We start from the raw sequence: 20,716 nt of genomic DNA, 5'->3' as shown, positions 1-20,716 counted from the left end.
CATGTAGCTTGCGTTTACAAATAACACTATAACCACTAAACACATGGTTTGATAAACAGCGCACATCTTCTAAATTGGAAATTGGTCATATTTTACTTGCATCCTCTGCCCAGATGTTGGGTTCCATGAAGTTCACCAACCTTGAAAATAGCATGAGCACCAGACCTCACTTCTCTTTCTGACCGCTGTCTGAGTGCTGTTATGTTGTACCGTTAATGAACTGAAACATTGAATAAGGCCGTGAGAGTCCGCTGAAGTTGTTTTAGCGAACCTACTCAGCCAATAATGCGCTGGAGGATGGTTAACCAATGAAACTTGAAAAAACTGACAAATCAACTTCAAACCCCAAGACAAGATGTGAAAACCCATTTCCAACTTCCCCTCGTTTTCCTTCTCTGTTTTATCCTCTCCCAAGTCCCCCTATCTGCCAACCCAAACCTTCATTACTTTGCAGTTTCCCTGTCCATTGGCCCTCACACTTTCCAAACTAACAACATGAGACCAACCTCCTGTTTCCTTGGTCAAAAGAACTGAAGGGGTCAGCTAGGTGCTTTATGCAGTATTTTCTATATTGTTTTCATTTATTAAATCACGATGTTGGTTCCCTCAGTAAGGTGGACCAGACGCTCTCACCCCTACAATGTATCAATTGCAGTTTGACACTCCTCCCCAGCACTGAATCAGTCCTAACACAATACGCTGGCTTAACCAATCATCGTAAGAAGTCTCACAACACCAGGTTAAAGTCCAACAGGTTTATTTGGTAGCACCAGCTTTCGGAGTGTCACTCCTTCTTCAGGAAAGTGAGGAGTTGTGCTCACAAACAGATAATGGTTGGAATGCGAGTCTTTACAGGTAATCAAGTCTTAAAGGGGGTGGGGAAAGGATCATCAGTCTTCACCAATCATCACCAGAAGAACGAGCAGAATCTCCATTAAATTAAGAAGCTCATTTTCAGTTCTTTAATATACAGCCATTAGCTATTGTGGAACAGTCAGCTTACTTATCTTTTTAATTTAAAAACATTGGCCAGTGTTGAACAGACTGATATGAGTAAAGCAGATCCAACCTCGATTTTTGTTGTTATAACATCCACCAGGTGGTGTTTACCTGCTTCTGCCAAAAGCAGCTGCTGAAGGGAATAGAAAACACACCATCCCCAGATACAGACAGACAAAGCCAGACTTTGTTAACCAAGTTAACCAAGATATGTTTTAGGTTAACCTTGAAGCAGTGCTGTTGGCAAACACAGATAAGGAACAGCAGTCTCCAAACTCTTCAAGCTGCTGGCTTGCAAGTATATAACTGTGGTCACCAATTAATATCCCCAAAGTTAGCTGCTGTCCACTAGTTTCCTGATATATTAGGGGGAATCTTACCAAAAAATGGCAGTGTGTTTCCGGTGAGAAAACCGGCGTGTTTCTCCAGAGAAACACACCGGTTTTCTCTCCAGATCTTACAACACACTGCCTAATAAATTCAATTGGGCATGTTTTAGGCTGTCATGCAGGGGGGCGGGGCCTCAACACACTGGCATAGCCCGGCTGTACTGAGATCGAGGTGCTACCTTTGAAGAGTGCCCCCGATCATAATAGGAATAAAATCCCCCCCTCCCCAGGTCTCAGAGGCTCCTCCCCCCCCCCCCTTCCAGTCATCTGCCCCTTTCCCCCCGACCTGCCTGGCCAAGCCCCTCTCCGCTGGGAGCTATATTCACCTTTGCCCCCAGGGAGACCCCCACAACAGATTCACATCCAGGTGAACCTGTTGTAAATGGTGCCGACATGACGTCATGCAGTGCTGAATATCTGATGAGGGGTTCTGGAGAGATTGCTCGTTAATGACAAGCTAATCTATTAAAAAGAGCTTCCTGGGGTCCCGTGGTGAGGGGTCTGGAAGATTGGAACTCAGAAACGTGTCAGTGCAAATCACACTCTCCGGATTTTAAATGCACTACAGACAGAGAGCGCAGCCTCAAAATCGCCCCCAGTGTTCAGTTCTGACACAATCCAACCTGACATACCTGTTGGAGAAATAACTACTTATAAACATTTTTATCAGTAAATGTTAATAACTGGACAATACCCCAGAACCATAGATTGCCCATGCAACATGCACCTGATTGACATCTGTGATTGATAAGTGTGAAATTTGAATAACGCTGAATGCCCAGTTGAGGGCATAATTATGAAGAGCGAGCCATGGATACGAATTCACACCATTATATAATAATGATGTCTATCTCTCCCTAAAGCAATAAAACTCACAAAAGACCAAATCTAGGGCCGATATATAAGATTTCATGCTCTGCGCAGTCAGGAGACTTGAACAGATATTGTAATAGAAAGTATAGAATCCAGTCTAGTCCTGCCTAGTAAATACTCTGCCAACAAAAACGATATGAATACAAAGGGGATGGTGAACTTGAGTGGTTTTTCAAACAAACTTTTAAACATGGCTGTTCATTTTTATTCAGAAAGGGTCAACCTATGATTCAGAGGGAGACAAAGAAAGAAACAGATAGACACTGCCCTATTGGTGATATTTATAATTCAAAAACAATTCACTATTTATCTAAGATTTGTTTATCCAGCTGCATTGGGTGAGTGAAACTAATTATTTGCTGTGCAGTGGAGAATCCTAGAAATTTTATGATGTAATATTTTTAGTACATTGAGCTGATAAAGTTAATTTTGTTGTGTTCAGTTGTTATCCTAAAAAAAAACACAAAATAATGATTTCTGAGGTAATGTCTGGAAATGTTTATGATTGACATCACTATGGCAATTCAGAAAGTACATTGGCTGCTGGTCCATCCACCAAGGTACACTTTCCAAATGATGCAGAAACTGCTGATTCGGTTTTGCTGGTTAAAACCTCATTTTATCAAAGTAGTCTTGTGCTTATTTGCTGTTCTGAGAGACAGAAGATGGAGTTGATCTATGGCCTGGATTTTCTGGGGCCCGGCCAAGTCAAGAGGCCTTTAAAATAGCAGGTGGGACCCGATTCCGCGATTCCCACTCCATTACTGTTTCCTGCAGTAAGGGTGTGGGTAGCCAGCCAATACACAGCAGTCCCACCCTTGCTGGCTCCTTTATAGTTTGGGCATTTCAAACATCCCCCTCTGCAATTTTGATGGAATTGGGCTCATTCTGTTAGAAGGCATGGTTCGTGCCTTTCAAAGGAGTTGTAAACCACTGGGGAGCCTTAGTCCCGAGTCGGAGCCAAAAAGAAGCTATTCAGCATTCCCTTTAAAATATATTGTCCCTTTTACCTTCTCATAAAGCTGTCGTTCAAACACAGCTCTTTATTGTATCAATGGCAAAAAGCTTTTATCCACTTCACACCTCTTAATTTTGTGTAAGTAAACACACAGGCATTGAAAAAACTCTTCAAGGAACAAATAACTTGTTACAAGGCCAGCATTTGTTACCCATCCCTAATTACCCTTGATAAAGTGAGCTGCTGCCTTGAACCATGTGGTGTAGGTACACCCACAGTGCTGGTTAGCTGCTGGTTGGTTTCTTGCTATGATTTTCAACCAGTGCTTTCTATTGTTGTTTCAAGTTGCAAAAGTCTACAGGGAGTCATGTGGCAAGCACAAAAGGACTTTTTGTTGACCATGAAGCTTCTGCGCAAATTAATTGCTCCCACACATGAGTGCATGAGTAGGCATTCTTCTTCGAATATGGCATGACTTGGATACTGAACAAGGCTGCAGAGAGCAGGAGAAGCTGCTGGAAAAGGGAGCAGTGAGGAGGGATCTCAGCAGAAGGCCATATCTGCCTGAGGGTATTCACAGAGAAATTGTCTGACCCGAATCTCAATGAGGAATAATGCGTAAGATGTCTGTGCTTCATTGAGGTTGTGCTCTTGCAGAGAGACAGCATGGACATGACAGGTCAAATGGCCTCCTTGTGTGCTGTAACTATTCTATGACATCCTGTTTTAAACTTGCCACCTATTGCAGCTCACGGCGGGACAAGGAACAAATTGCCAGTGACTATGAAGGTGACTATGATGCTGAACCTTTATACAGTTAGACTGGAGCTGGAGACATTTGCAGCCCTCTGCCAAAAGGGAGATCACTGAGACTCTATTCAATAAGAACTAACTACATTTCATCTATTTAAGTATCATAATGAGATGGGCAGCCTCATACTGATTTACAATTTCAAACTGAACCCCGGCCGACTGGGTATCCCAAATCTCGGGAAACCCAGTAGCTAGAAGAAACTTCATTATGAAGTATGGTGTTTATCTATTCACAGTAAGAAGTCTCACAACACCAGGTTAAAGTCCAACAGGTTTATTTGGTAGCAAATACCATAAGCTTTCGGAGCACAGCTCCTTCGTCAGATGGAGTGGATATCCACTCCATCTGACGAAGGAGCTGTGCTCCGAAAGCTTATGGTATTTGCTACCAAATAAACCTGTTGGACTTTAACCTGGTGTTGTGAGACTTCTTACTGTGCTTACCCCAGTCCAACGCCGGCATCTCCACATCATGTTTATCTATTCACCCAGCTATAGTAACATTTATTTTCCAGGAACCAATCAAAAATAATTTGATTGTCTCTGGGTAGTGTATTTTTTCCAAAAATATATTTTATTCATAAATCTGTGAGAACATTACAAACATCCCAAAATGACCATCACACAAAATCAATAATATTCAGGCTCTTTACATACATCAAGTAACATTCTGAGATGCTTCAGTACAGTAAGGGAAACATTTCAGACATTTTACAATGGTCTTACAAATATTGCAGTTACTTTAAAGGTTGTCTACATAGGAAAGTCGCTGGGTAGTGCTCTGGTAAATCTCTTTCATTGGATTTGGGTGTTGCTGGCGAAGTCAGCATTTATTGCCCATCCCCAACAACCCTCGGGAAGGTGGTGTTATTTCTAACTATGAGTTACTGCATGACAGAGCTGTTTGATATTAATCTAAATATACACTTTTGGGAAGGATTATTCAGATGGTGGTGTTTCCCAGCCCATCACCAAAAGGATTGGCAGGAAAGGCTTCTTAGTTTATCACAGCAGCCCCACAGCCATTTAACACAATTGACTGGAGACAAGGCTTCTGTCCCTCACCTGAGCGGAGGTCCCACCTCGGGGGGCTAGCAGCCAATCCATTTGACCAGCAGCTTTATGGTCCCTGTAATGCCAGTGGTAACAATGGGGTCTACACACTGTCCCCAGATTCTAAATCTCAGAGTCCTGGAACAGATATGTTCTGGGCTGGTGAGAAGGGTGGAGGGGTCTAAGATGAAGAGGGGATGTGAGGCCGGGGGCTGAAGGGGTTGGGAGGATGCAGGGAAGAGTGAAGTAGAGTTCTTGGTGGAGAAGACAGTGGGGGAGGGTGCGCCCATGCGGAACAGACTCTGGGGGAGGGCCGCACCTGATTGGAAATGGGATCCTTGAGGGAGGCAGACCATACCCTTTGCCACTTCCCCCCCAAGAGCTGAGCAGGATGGCCTGCTGGGCTTCACCTTGCCTCTAAACCCCTCTCACCAACCTCAAGGGGCAACATGGTAGCACAGTGGTTAGCACTGCTGCTTCACAGCATCAGGGACCCAGGTTCGATTCCCAGCTTGGGTCAGTGTCTGTGTGGAGTTGGACGCTCTCCCCATGTCTGCGTGAGTTTCCTCCGGGTGCTCTGGTTTCCTCCCACAGTTTGAAATACATGCTGGTTAGGTGCATTGACCCGAACAGGCGCCAGACTGTGGCGACTAGGGGAATTTGACAGTAACTTCGTTGCAGTGTTAATGTAAGCCTTGTGATTAATAAATAATCTTTAAAATGGAAGCAATGCTACTTTGCTTTGGATTTGGTGAATACTTTCTTAGATATTTGGTCGATTAATGTGACAAACATCAGTGTAATCCCATCAGCCCTGTCTCTTGTTATTGAAGGAAACACGAGCCCTCCTAACACATACTGAGCACAAATACTGTCATTCACAGAGTGCTAGCTGACAAAGTTATTCGTTCAACAATGTGAGAGACAACCCAATTAGTATACGCTTAAAGGATGTCAAGATTTGCCTAAATGCTCAGCTCCAGCATGGGTTCAGTAACTCACCCCAGCCAGCATGTGCTGTAAAGGTTGTATACATTAATGTGAAAGCAGTATTCTCACAGTGTGGGCTTAGTAACTCTTTCCAGCTACTTTCATACTATTATTATTCTAGTTCTTTATTAGATGCAGGTTTAGCAACTCCTCCCAGCCAATAACTGGATTTGGGTGTTGGCTGGCTAGGTCAGCATTGATATTAATCAGCGATATTAAAGGACTGTATTTATGCTGATATTCATCCAGCTTCTTGGATCTCATGGGATAAAGGGGGAGGTGGCTAGATGGGTGGAGAACTGGCTTGGTCACAGAATAAGAAGTTTAACAACACCAGGTTAAAGTCCAACAGGTTTATTTGGGAGAGAGCTCCACTCCCATTGTTTTGTTTCTTAAAGACTTGATTAGTTGTAAGTATTCGCATTCCAACCATTATTCATGTAAATTGAGTCTGTGTCTTTATAAGCTCTGTTTGTGAACAGAATTCCCACTCACCTGAAGAAGGGGCTTAGAGCTTCGAAAGCTTGTGTGGCTTTTGCTACCAAATAAACCTGTTGGACTTTAACCTGGTGTTGTTAAACTTCTTACTGTGTTTACCCCAGTCCAACCCCGGCATCTCCACATCTTGGTCACAGAAGACAGAGGGTGGTAGTGGAAGGGTCTTTTTCCGGCTGGAGGCCTGTGACTAGTGGTGTTCCACAGGGCTCTGTATTGGGACCTCTGCTGTTTGTGATTTATGTAAATGATCTGGAAGAAGGTGTAACTGGGGTGATCAGCAAGTTTGCGGACGACACAAAATTGGCAGGACTTGCAGATAGTGAGGAGCATTGTCAGAAGCTACAGAAGGATATAGATAGGCTGGAAATTTGGGCAAAGAAATGGCAGATGGAGTTCAATCCTGATAAATGCGAAGTGATGCATTTTGGTAGAAATAATGTAGGGAGGAGCTATACGAGAAATGGCAGAACCATAAAGGGTGTAGATACGCAGAGGGACCTGGGTGTGCAAGTCCACAGATCCTTGAAAGTGACGTCACAGGTGGAGAAGGTGGTGAAGAAGGCATATGGCATGCTTGCCTTTATAGGACGGGGCATAGAGTATAAAAGTTGGGGTCTGATGTTGCAGATGTATAGAACGTTGGTTCGGTCGCATTTGGAATACTGCGTCCAGTTCTGGTCGCCACACTACCAGAAGGACGTGGAGGCTTTGGAGAGAGTACAGAGGAGGTTTACCAGGATGTTGCCTGGTATGGAGGGGCTTAGTTATGAGGAGAGATTGGGTAAACTAGGGTTGTTCTCCCTGGAAAGACGGAGGATGAGGGGAGACTTAATAGAGGTGAATAAAATTATGAAAGGCATAGATAGGGTGAACGGGTGGGAAGCTTTTCCCCAGGTCGGTGGTGACGTTCACGAGGGGTCATAGGTTCAAGGTGAAGGGGGGGAGGTTTAACACAGATATCAGAAGGACATATTTTACACAGAGGGTGGTGGGGGCCTGGAATGCGCTGCCAGGCAAGGTGGTGGAGGCGGACACACTGGGAACGTTTAAGACTTATCTAGACAGCCATATGAACGGAGTGGGAATGGAGGGATACAAAAGAATGGTCTAGTTTGGACCAGGGAGCAGCGCGGGCTTGGAGGGCCGAAGGGCCTGTTCCTGTGCTGTTTTGTTCTTTGTTGTTATTGTTCTTGTTCTTTATACCTTTTAAGCTCAAACTCCTTTTGGAAAAGTTTCCCATAGTAATATATTAGATATTCATAATTTTTTAAAATGCTCCTCCTTTGCCCTACCTCCAATCCATAAAGCCTCAAAATTAAGCCTTGCCGCATTTCTGTAAACTTGTCTACCACCACTCCAACCCAAATAGCCTGTTACTCCGCCTTCAGCTCCTTGTGTATCTTCCTCTCCCTTCAACACCATTGTCAGTCATACTTCGTGCTGCAAGGTGACAGCCTCCTGTATTCCCTCACTCACCTCCCCCATCTCTATCCACTAATATCCTCCATAAAACTCATCCCCATGACTCATGCTAATAGCTTTTTCTTTGGCTTAGTTGTCTTTTCCCTGTGAAACACCTGAGGGTGCCTTTCTATATATAAATGCTTGTTGTTGGTATTAATTCCTGCTTTCTACTTGTGGAGTGGTGTGAACCTATTTTTCCAATTGCTTTTTGATGCCTAAAAGAAATCATTAGATATTTCAAGAGTTGGAAGCTCAAGTAAGCTTTTAAACTCAAATGGCATAAATCAACTCGGAGACCTAACTCCAGCCATTGGGATTTTGCGGCAACATTTGATGTGCACGTTATTTTCATTGTTCATGTGTTGCTTCCCATTCACCAATAAAGTTGTTGTCTAGACAATGAGCTAGTCAGAGACGGCCGATACTTACAAACCACTGCATTTTTTTGTATGCTGAACTATTGGAAACATTTTTGAAATTCCACACCTTTCAGCCCACATTCACCTGGAAAATGACATCAGTTATGAAGCACTAACATCATCGGGGCCATGATTGATATGACTCTGAGACAAGCTGTGTTGACAGACTGCTGCTGCTAGCTGACTCTGCAAGTATGTCATTAGAAGTGGTCACAATTTGATGCTTAGCAAAAACAGAATTAGTTTTCAAACAGGATTTTCTTCCTTGCAACTTAGATAAAAGAAAGGACAGTCCTACCTTGAAGAGGGTCATCTTGTCATCACTAACACTTTTAAGTTAAAGAAAAGCATTGCTAACTTTAACATTTTGTATTGTTTTTGATCATTTGAATACTTTTGTTTAATCAATGAACTGTGATTGTGTTATTGGAGGAAAGTGTGTAGAGGTTACTTAAAGTACCATGAAGGATTTTAATTGCTATCAGTAGAGTTTACCTGAGTGGTACTGGATATTTCTGATTGCTTCTGTTAAATGTGGTGCTTGTTAATTCTCCTCCACACTGCCATGGTTAACAGCAATTCCTAGCTCTCAACAGTAAAAATATATACTGCTCAAATAAATTTATGAAAAAGTATCCTGGTGACAGAGACTCTTCCCTTAAAATTGAGTGAGTAATTACTTGTAATCGTATTTTGTTTTGTGTGTGTTGCGGAGCAGAGGATCTTTGTTTCCTTTTAAAGTATTTTCTTTTCCATCCCTTTGTTGGCTTTCCTCATGCCAGACATTGGGTGGGATTCTCCTAAGGCCTCGTCGGGAGGTTCGATGGCGGGAATGGGGTAGAATGTGGCAGGCAGCCTAGAAATCAGTTTCAAACTGGCGTGAATTTACAGTGGAATCTGGCATTGGTGCCCGCCAAGGCGGGTTGGAAAACCCACCAGAGGACAGCTTGAACCTCATTTGCATCCAGCTAATGGATGCAGATGATGCCCAACCCCTCCCCATGCCAAATTCTCCATGATGCCAGCAGGAAAACATGCCAGTGTGAAACACGTTAGTGCAATGTGGCGTGCAGATGTCAGCACTCACCTGATGAATGCTTGGAGCTGCCTCCGGTGTTCAGGATGGAGGCCGCTCAAAATCCTGGACCTTGAAACACCACAGCAATGTGTCAGTGGTGCATCTTCAGGTGGGTCTTCCAGATTCCGTGTCCTGGAGGGGGTCCATCTTCTTGCCTCAGAATGTTCCTGGAGATCCAACTTCATTCTCCGGAGATCCATCTCCTGGTCTCAGAGTGAGAAAACTATTTTCATTTTCAGGCGGTCCACCTTCTTCCTTCAATGGCGAGTCAGTGATATTGGACACCTTTTCGATATGGCCCCCGAACATGACGGTGGACTATATGCCATCCAGGCCTGCCCATAATTGAATATGGTGTGAAATACCTGGGTGCATAATTAATGAGTTCAGGTCCAGAAGATTTGGTATGTATTCCCACCAGCTGCCGTTGTGGGAAACACTCCACTTTCCAGTTCCTGCCATGGCATCAAGTCTCAAATTAGGAAAATTCGGCCCTCCATCTCTGGCTGTTGACAAGAAATCCTGTTCTTAAGTTCTCTAACAATACTTCTCTGAAACTGGTTGTTAGCTGATGTCTGGGAGTGAACGATAATCATTCTTTTTCCAATTCCCCCCCCCCCTTTGAAAAACATCTGATCACAAGTCAGTGCAACCTTGGGATAGTAAATTGAGTTTGGAAACTCATCATAGGTCAATCAGCCACAGCACATTAGGGCCATGGTGCTCAAACAATTACTCAAATAGTTTCAAAATCTGGGATGTAAGGAGAGTGAATATTTCCAGTTGAGCAGAAGAACTTAACTTCCAAACACAGCAATTCATTGCTGTTTAAAGCACAAGGATCAGTGGCAACATTTAACTTTGTTTCATCTCAACAGAAAATGTACCACGTGCTTATACACCTCTCTGCACTGTAGACACTATCAAGCCCACTCTTCTTCTTTATTTCTGTAATATGCATCATTCTACAGCTTCACTTACTTAAGTGTCAAGGAAAATGAAACAAATTTCACACTTAGCTCTTTACTCAAAGAAAGGAATTAATCCCCTTTCTTATCTTATTGTTGCATGGATGCCCCAGCCCTTCCAGCTTCCCACACCTGTCTTGCGAAGTCCACACAAAAGCAATAAAGGTCGTCATCTTCCTGAGAAAAAGGCATTCCTGCTCCTGATCTGTAAGCAGCCTTCGGGAAGCCTATCACATTACATCATCTGGTTAGGAAGGACCACTCGGAAGATTCCTCTGGCCAGCTGGTATAAAGCTGAATGAGCATTATCAATTCTGAATGCTGACTCCTATAGTTAAACACAAGCCAACTGAGCTGGCCAATCAGAATTGAAACTTCCAACATGTTTCAGCACTGCATTATAGAATGGGAGGATGTCAATTTAAATTTGTTATTCATCACATTGCAAGTTTGTTTGAAGTGAGAAATTGAGGATGAACTCAAGTGCCAGTAAAACTTAGCAACGGACAGTGTAGTAGCAGTCACTCGGCATCACTCTGGTACGTCATAAGACAGTATGGCATCCTGGGTGTACTGTCATCTTCAGAGTCTTATACTGTGACTCCAACTGCTATATCAGGACCAGCACAGACACAACTGACTCCTTAACATTATTACAGGAGTATGGCAAGGCAGCATACTCTTTCCATTCCTCTACCTCTTGGTTATTGATTTCATCATAAGGAAATGGTGGGTGCAGACTTTGGTATCTTTTGGCAACACCACCAATTCATGGACCTGGATTTCACAGATGACATTGTCTTGCTGGCTGAAGAATTGTATGCTCAAAGGCATGACAACCAGTCTTGAAAGTAGGAGTACCAAGGTTGAACTAAGCAGCAGCCCTGAGAAGACCAGGACAATGATAACTAGACAGCAACAAGGGCCTCCCATCGCCATCGGTTAGCAAACATCGACAATTTCCTGCCTAGGAACCATTATTTCCTGTGACATTTACACAAGAATCAGTCTTCCAATGGGTCCAAAAGGTCTGAGAATCCAGTACCCTCAACACAGCCATGAGGCTGTATGTCCATAGAAATACAACCACAACCTATGACAAAACATGCAATAGAACAGCAAAAGATTCACATGTAAGTTGGACGTCTTTCACCAGCGCTACCTACATATGATCCTGGGATCAACATGGATAGCCAGCATCACTAAAAAAGAAGTTTTTAAGAGGACTGGTCAGAGGTGCCTGTGGGATAACATTTTGCCTTCTGGACATATGACCCACCAGATTGGTAGTAGAATGGACACTATCACATGGAAGAAAAAGACCTGGCAGAGTACACTTAAGGAGGACTTCCAGGAGTGGAACATCACCTGGGCTGGAGTGAAAGAGACTGCGATGGACCAGGGCTAGTGGTGGAGTCTTGCTGCCCATTGTCCAACATGGAACTGGAGGAATTATGTCTAAGTAAGTGGAATTACCTTCATTGAGATATGAGAGCTGATCATGTGCCGATCACCTTAGAAGGCTCATACCTATTACTAACAGAGGGGAGAAGGGAAGAGTGGGAACATAATTTAATTGCTATTTTTAAAGTAGTATGATAACCATAACATGACAAACCAGATGTTTAGTAAGCTCATCTCTCTCTACTCTGTGGACCTGTCATCAAACAAATCAGCCACTGAGCCATCAGAACTGAACCTCATCTTTACATGTAACAAACTTTAGCTGTGTAATTGAACAAGGCACAAAAACGGGCATGGAGATCACTATCTGCTCATTTAAGTGGTTGTGGGGTGCAGCCAATGCTGTGCACACAATTGAGTGGCTGCATGCATGAGGAGGGGCTGCAAAATTATAATTACATTATTTAAAACCAACAAGCACTTCTTAAAGAGGGAGGCACATTGTGTTTGGAGCAGGTACAGGAAGTTGCTCTAATAGTGATTTTAATATGGGGAACGCTCCATTATAAAATGGCAGACTGCAGGCTCCAAGATTTTGCATCGTGTTCAAAACCCTTGATGCAGAGAATGGTGAGAAGGAGGGCCAGAAGATTAACTGGAAGAACTTTGTAAAGACAGTGGGACCAGCTAGCCATGGCAGTCAATATCATGAGTCTGGCGACCTTGCATGCCTGCTGTCCACATGCATTTGTGTTGCTGAACAAAATCATGAGGCATGTCGTCAAAGGATAGCCTTTGTTGCTCAGTAGCCACTCTTTACTTGGTGATAGAAGCTCAAACAGATGGTGCAATGGACTGATGGAGAATTAATTATAAATGCTTCCAGGATATCAGGAATTGATCTATATGATTCGCTACATATGACCACTTGCCAACTAGAATTTGATTTCCCCATGGACCACATGGAATCTCTTTCAGCTGAGTTGAGACATGGCGCTTGCAAAGCGGCAAACAGTCAATGGCATCCTGCACATGGAGATGCCTGCAATTATCACAAAGCCAGGTGCTGTTGTCTGACAAGAGAGAATGAAATGCATTCATCTCCATTGGAATACAGAGCTGTCAAGAGCTCCATCATGCAACAATGGATAACAAACTACAAGATAGAATCATTGAATCCTGACAGTGCAGAAGGAGGCCATTGGCCCATCAAATCTGCACCGACTCTCCCACACAGCATCTTACCCAGGTCCAGCCCCCCCCCCACCCCATTCTCTTAACCCCATGCATTTACCCCATTAATCCCCCTAATCTACACTGCAATTTAGCATGACCAAACTACTAATCTGCACATTTTTGGACAATGGGAGGAAACCCAGCACTCAGAGGAAACCCTTGCAGAAATGGGGAGAAAGCGCAAACTCTACACAGGCAGTCACCCAAGGCTGGAATCGAACCCAGGTCACAGGCGCTGTGAGGCAGCAGTGCTTAACACTGTGTGGTACCTACAGTGGCATACTGGTTAGCATTTAAGATGTTAAGAATTTGTTCCTGGGAATAACCATTAAGGTTCATTGCACCTTCAAAGCCTCTGAGGCTGCAATTCTGGTTCACCCTGGAGATTCAGGGAGGAGAATTGCCTCCTGAAAAGCCTGGGTTCATATGGCCTCCTGCTGAGTAGCCCTCCTCCCCATCCTGTTCATCTGCCAGTAGCTTGTCCTGCTTTGTATCACCTCTGCTCATTCTCCATGCTGTGGTTCATGGGGAAAACAAACTCCATTTTTATTCATTCAAGAGATGTGGGCATCTCTGGCTAGGCCAGCACTTATTGCTAATCTTTAATTGCCTTCAAGAAGGCAATTGTAAGCTGCCGCCTTGAACCACTGTAGTCCATGTGGTGTAGGTACATACAAACTGAAGTTAGGGACAGAGCTCCAGAATCTTGACCCAGCGACAGTGAAGGAACGATGATATATTTCCAATCAGGGTGGTAAGCAGCTTTGAGGAGAACTTCCAGGTGGTGGTGTTTCCATGTACCTGCTGTCCTTCTAGATGGCAGTAGTCGTGGGTTTGGAAGGTGCTATCTTGGGAACCTAGATGAGTTCCTGCAGTGCATCTTGTAGATGGTACTCACTACTGCCACTGTGTGTTGGTGATGGAGGAGTTGAATGTTTGTGCAATGGGTGCCAATCAAGTGGGCTGCTTTGCACCCACATCTGGGAGCAAGTGGTTTGTGCAAGTTCCTTGAAGTTAGGACAACTCCTTCAGGGCATGTCCCACCACTCCCTGTAAGCTTTAAAAACTTTACACAATTTTAGAAACGATCACTTTACAATTGCAGCAGCAGACAGTAGAATCAATCAGCGATTAAACTGAAGACAGTTCATTATCCCTTTAAATAACATTGGTGGTGTCTGAGTGAGAACCAAATAAACAAAGAACAAAGAACAGTACAGCACAGGAAACAGGCCCTTCGGCCCTCCAAGCCTGTGCCGCTCCTTGGTCCAACTAGACCAATCGTTTGTATCCCTCCATTCCCAGGCTGCTCATGTGACTATCCAGGTAAGTCTTAAATGATGTCAGCGTGCCTGCCTCCACCACCCTACTTGGCAGCGCATTCCAGGCCCCCACCACCCTCTGTGTAAAAAACATCCCTCTAATATCTGAGTTATACTTCGCCCCCCTCACATTGAGCCCGTGACCCCTCGTGAACGTCACTTCTGATCTGGGAAAAAGCTTCCCACCGTTCACCCTATCTATCCCCTTCATAATCTTGTACACCTCTATTAGATCTCCCCTCATTCTCCGTCTTTCCAGGGAGAACAACCCCAGTTTACCCAATCTCTCCTCATAGCTAAGACCCTCCATACCAGGCAACATCCTGGTAAACCTTCTCTGCACTCTCTCTAATGCCTCCACGTCCTTCTGGTAGTGCGGCGACCAGAACTGGACGCAGTACTCCAAATGTGGCCTAACCAGCGTTCTATACAGCTGCATCATCAGACTCCAGCTTTTATACTCTATACCCCGTCCTATAAAGGCAAGCATACCATATGCCTTCTTCACCACCTTCTCCACCTGTGTTGCCACCTTCAAGGATTTGTGGACTTGCACACCTAGGTCCCTCTGTGTTTCTATACTCCTGATGACTCTGCCATTTATTGTATAACTCCTCCCTACATTATTTCTTCCAAAATGCATCACTTCGCATTTATCCGGATTAAACTCCATCTGCCACCTCTCCGCCCAATTTTCCAGCCTATCTATATCCTGCTGTATTGCCCGACAATGCTCTTCGCTATCCGCAAGTCCAGCCATCTTCGTGTCATCCGCAAACTTGCTGATTACACCAGTTACACCTTCTTCCAAATCATTTATATATATCACAAATAGCAGAGGTCCCAGTACAGAGCCCTGCGGAACACCACTGGTCACAGACCTCCAGCCAGAAAAAGACCCTTCGACCACTACCCTCTGTCTCCTATGGCCAAGCCAGTTCTCCACCCAGCTAGTCACTTCTCCTTGTATCCCATGAGCCTTAACCTTCTTAACCAACCTGCCATGTGGGACTTTGTCAAATGCCTTACTGAAATCCATATAGACGACATCCACGGCCCTTCCTTCATCAACCGTTTTTGTCACTTCCTCAAAAAACTCCACCAAATTTGTAAGGCACGACCTCCCTCTTACAAAACCATGCTGTCTGTCACTAATGAGATTGTTCCGTTCTAAATGCACATACATCCTGTCTCTGAGAATCCTCTCCAACAACTTCCCTACCACGGACGTCAAGCTCACCGGCCTATAATTTCCCGGGTTATCCCTGCTACCCTTCTTAAACAACGGGACCACATTCGCTATCCTCCAATCCTCAGGGACCTCACCCGTGTCCAAAGAAGCGACAAAGATTTCCGTCAGAGGCCCAGCAATTTCATCTCTCGTCTCCCTGAGCAGTCGAGGATAGATGCCATCAGCCCTGGGGCTTTGTCAGGTTTAATGTTCCCTAAAAAAGTGATCAAGAGCTCCAGCTAAAATCCTCCACCCCTATCGTGTGCTCCTTAATGTCATTCATAATATCCTTAACAATGTGCCACACTAGCCTTGTACTTTCAACTTTAAAGAGCAGTGCAAATCACAAAATACTTCTACTAACCTAACAACAAAAATCGATAAGTAACTAACCTGAAATTAGTTGATAATCTCCTTAAACATCAAAATACTTGCATCAAATCAGTATAATACACGGATAGGCATCACAATCTGCTTATTTTGCTCTCCAGGGATGCTTCCTGCACACATAGTAACACCCTCACAAAATTGGCATCCGGTGTTGCTCGCATGAGCCACAGATGCCACTTTGGAGTCAAAATGATACTTGTAACATCAAGAAACAAGTACAGAGGAGCCAAATTTTATAGCTCCACTCTTTCTCTATCTCTGTTTTTCTCTTTGTTTATTTTCCTGCTCCCCCAGTAAAAGTGGGATTACACTGGGGAGTGACCAAGAGCTCCAGCTAAAATCCTCCACCCCTATCGTGTGCTCCTTAATGTCATTCATAATATTCACATTGGCTGAAATAGAGTTGTTCACAGAGACCAGCAGCTGTTAGCATACCAGTGCTAATGCACACTGTTCTTTGCTGTTTTCATATCAACCAATGAAGCCATAATTATCTCAAAAGCTTTGTTCCATTTCCAGGGAGTGTCATAAAGTATTGGTGTGGAATTTGTTTGTGCTTGCGTGGAATTGTATAAAGGAAGAGCCTCCTCTAATTACTCCTTTTATTCTTCTTATATAACTTGTCCTTGTTTACAAATGGAAACCATCCTGATTGCAGTGACATCATCAGTGAGATAAAATCAAATTGTGATGTACACAGAAGATACAGCATCAATCCTAGTAAAAATATTTACCCAACACATGGAACTATCTCAAAATGAATGTCTAACTTTGTAGGACATCCATTCCAAGTTCATCAAGCAACCCAATTCTTTCAGACAACCATTCAACTGCTTTTCAAATATTTTTAGTTTCATTTGCCTTGGGAATCAGATTGTTACAAACATTTATCTCTTCTGAATTAAAAAAAGACTTTATATTGTCTGGTTTAATTTACTTTCATTAACGTGAATTTAAGTCTTGTAGTACTACAAACCTGACATACTTCAAAGTAATAGCCTGGGTTTATTTATCTGTTCCAGTCAGTACTTAGACACCTGAATGAGTTTTCTCCTTAAACGTTTCTCTGAGCTTGATCCTCTAATCGTTACCCATATCTCATCGCTATTGTATTTGGCATCATTCTTGTTTATTTTCTCTATATCCTTTCCAATGCGTATATGTCCTTTTCCTAGCCCAGTGACCTACATTCAACACAGTTTTCCAGATGTGGACTGAACAGTACATAAGAAAGCCTTAGAGTAACCTCTTTATGCTTGTATCTTTAAACCAAGATCCTTGACATTTTTTGAAGAAAAGCCGAGAAGTTGCCCCGGTGTTCTAGCCAAAATTTGTTCCTCACTCAATTCCACTGAAAACTGAATATTCTACCATTTATCATCTTGCTGTGTGCAGATTGGTTACCATTTTAGCCTACAAAACAACAATGTCTACCCTTCAAAAATGCTTTGCCAGCTGTAGTGTGCTTTGGAATATCTTGAGTTGTGAAAGGTGCTATATAAAATTTAGAATCTTTTTCTTATTTGATACAGAGCAGTTTGGTGATGATGGTGGTGGGAACAGTTAGGTTTTTCACAATTAGGAATGATCAGAAATGAAACTCTCCCATTAAAGGTAACAAGTCAAAGAGTGCAGAAGGTGGGGGAAGCCTCCTGTTTCAAATCATCGCACCTTCATTGTTCTAAAATGATTGTGATTTTACCATGCTGCCTTGATTTTGTTGCTTTTGTTTGGTAGGAGGCACTGTGACTGCTGTCATGTGATTTAGATCCTTTCATAATTCTTTATGTGATGTTGGGTGTCAGTAACTCATTATTTTGTGTTCATTTTTACATTTCTGTACATGGCTGCATTGCAAATTTTCACCCCTCTCCCTCCCATGCTTCTCTTAAATATCAGCTTTGTGGTGGCGGCTTCCAAGCTTTGCTTGTTCTAATGGTGATGGCCATATTTTCTGTGGCAACATACCCCTATTTCCGCTGGCTTATATCTACCTTTTCTTTCCCTCCAGCAGATCATCCAGTCACTATTAGAACTGAACCAGAATCGCAGTAAACTGAAGCTGTACATAGGACACCTCACGGCCCTGTGTCAGGACCGTGACTCACAGATTCTTCAAGGATTGACACCACCCCCAGCATATGGAACTGATAATGACAGGGCAACATGGGCGGAAGAGTTGCAGAAGATGAGCTCAGAACAGGTAAGAGAAAAACGTAAATAATAATTGCTCAAGTATGCTTTTAGTTTCTTTGGCATTACAGACAGTTCATCGATGTTTGCTACGTTCCCACTTTACATCCATTCCCTGATCAGCTATCAACTATCTTTCCACAGTTGTCAAAATAGTGTAATGATTAAAAGCCTTTTGAATTAATATACTGTAAATTCATAATATAATGCTTATTTATTTCTGCTGCATAAAAGGTTTATTGGAAAGTCATGGTTTGAAGCAGTCATTTTTAAAATGATTCCAAAGTCAGGACTTTGTTACTCATATTGGGATTTTATGCTACAGCGGGGACCCAATAAACTATAAAAAGCCCCAGGGTGCTTTCCTCATTCCTAATATAAGTGTCAACACGCTCAGCTGGTCTAGTGTCACAACAGTTACCATAATATGCTACCCATTAATTTTCCAAACTCCCAGGGTTTTGAGAGGAGACAAACTGAAATCTTTCCCTTCAAAGGATGGGCAGGAGAGAGGGAGATCAGAAGATGATAGTGAAGCTGAGGTGCTCAGCTGTATTCTACCATGGTTGATAATACAGTATAGTAGATAGAATCATAGAATCCCTACAGTGCAGAAGGAGGCCATTCAGCCCATCAAGCCTGCGCCAACAATCCCACCTAGGCCCTTTCCCCGTAACCCCACATATTTACCCTGCTAGTCCCCCTGACACTGAGGGGCAATTTAGCATGGCCAATCCACCTAACCCGCACACATTTGGAATGTGGGTGGAAATCAGAGCACTCTGCGGAACCCATGCAGACACGGAGAAAATGTGCAAACTCCACATACAGAGTGACCTGAGGCCGGAATTGAACCCAGGTCTCTGGCGCTGTGAGGCAGCAGTGCTAGCCACTGTACCACCGTGACACCCAGATGTGTTATGCCAAAGATCCTTAAAGAAAACTGGAATGATCTTGTTGATTTCAACACATTTGCTCGTGTCTTTCTTGAAGCTAATTTATACTTGTTACAGAAAAATGGATGGAATCACAGGATGAAAATATGGAATGTAATTGTCAACTACAGAGTTCTATATATTAAAAACAGAATTTCATTGATTGGTCGTTGCTGATGTGTAATAAGAGGAAGAGGGAATACTCCAGGAGAGTATTCATATTGACGCTTCGCATTTAATTTAATTCAACAAATTATCTGAGGGAACAAGTATTGTTTTTTGAAAACATTAAAGTCCTGCCAAAGAGTGATCTTTTTGCAATATTTGTACAAAATCAATGAGGTTTACTGCAGTGATGAAGGGTTCATTGTATTTGCAAGCAAATGTTAAGCTTTCTTAACGTTTCTGAGATACCCAACAATGTATTTGTTAGTTAGCTGTTATTATTTCAACCTTTAACTTGCATTTTGAAAGAAGTCATCACTTTTCATTTATCTGGTGAGATTCAAAGGATCCCTCCTGTTTGGAAATCAAGAGGGCAATCAGTATGGTTTTACATTCATCAATAAGGTGAGAGAGTTGAGCACAAAACCAGTGTTTTAGTAACACTTAATTCTTATTTTATATTCTGTTAACAGCTACATCTTCTATTTACCTTGCACCTTTAAAGTGACAAAATGTCCCGAAATGTTTCACAGGATCATTATAAAACATGTATTATAATGCAGGGTAAGCATCAACTTGGGTAGAAGCTAAACATCAACGCATTGTCACTTGTATATCAAGAGGCTGGTATCACAAGTTGTTTAGCACTCTTCAATCACCTTTGGTCTTCAGCATTGCATTTGGTCAAAATTAATTTTCTCCATCTGCAGATGACAACACAATATTTTTCTGCTTGAAAAAGTATAAATGCAACCAATATATTGTGACCCATCCAGCAGTTTTTGTAACTCTCTAATTGTAACACTTGCTCACCACTTCATCAATTGTGCGTTGTCTGGTCAACTTGTGAAGATGTTTCTCACATTTTGTCACTGGTCTCAATGTCCCCTCTGTACTTTTACAATGGATTTAAGCTATTAAAAGTTTATTTATTTGTGTCACAAGTAAACTTACATTAACACTGCGACAAAGTTACTGTGAAAATTCCCTAGTCGCCACGCTCCGACACCTGTTCGGAGGGAGAATTTAGCTTGGCTAGTTCACCTAACCAGCACGTCTTTCAGAATGTGGGAGGAAACAGGAGCACCCGGAGGAAACCCATGCAGACACGGGAAGAATATGCAGACTCTGGACAGACAGTGACCCATGCCAGGAATCGAACCCGGGTCCCTGGGATTTGCAAACTTTAAACCTTTTATCATTGACCTTTAAGTTGTTGTCAACATGCATCTGCATTGATGATTGAAAGCTTCATATTTCATTATGAATTAAATCCAAAAAGAATGTTTTTTTTATTCTCTAGATACAGTTGTACTGAAGAGCACCCTGAATAAAAGA

General features: G+C 43.0%; 1 protein-coding gene across 2 annotated transcripts in view; it reads left to right on the top strand.

Moving 5' to 3' along the window:
- The window catches only part of erc1b (ELKS/RAB6-interacting/CAST family member 1b), a 788,812-nt gene that overhangs the window by 733,848 nt on the left and 34,248 nt on the right, over positions 1-20,716 (top strand). For both annotated transcript variants that reach the window (XM_078220074.1, XM_078220073.1), the window contains one exon: positions 18,097-18,288. In XM_078220074.1, coding sequence (XP_078076200.1) covers positions 18,097-18,288 — 192 coding nt within the window. The remainder of the gene's footprint in view (positions 1-18,096; positions 18,289-20,716) is intronic.

This window comes from Mustelus asterias, chromosome 9 (genome assembly GCF_964213995.1).
Source record: "Mustelus asterias chromosome 9, sMusAst1.hap1.1, whole genome shotgun sequence".
Classification (NCBI taxonomy): Eukaryota; Metazoa; Chordata; class Chondrichthyes; order Carcharhiniformes; family Triakidae; genus Mustelus; species Mustelus asterias.
Note: the sequence above shows the minus strand (reverse complement) of the source record. Positions and strands in the feature narration are given on the sequence as shown.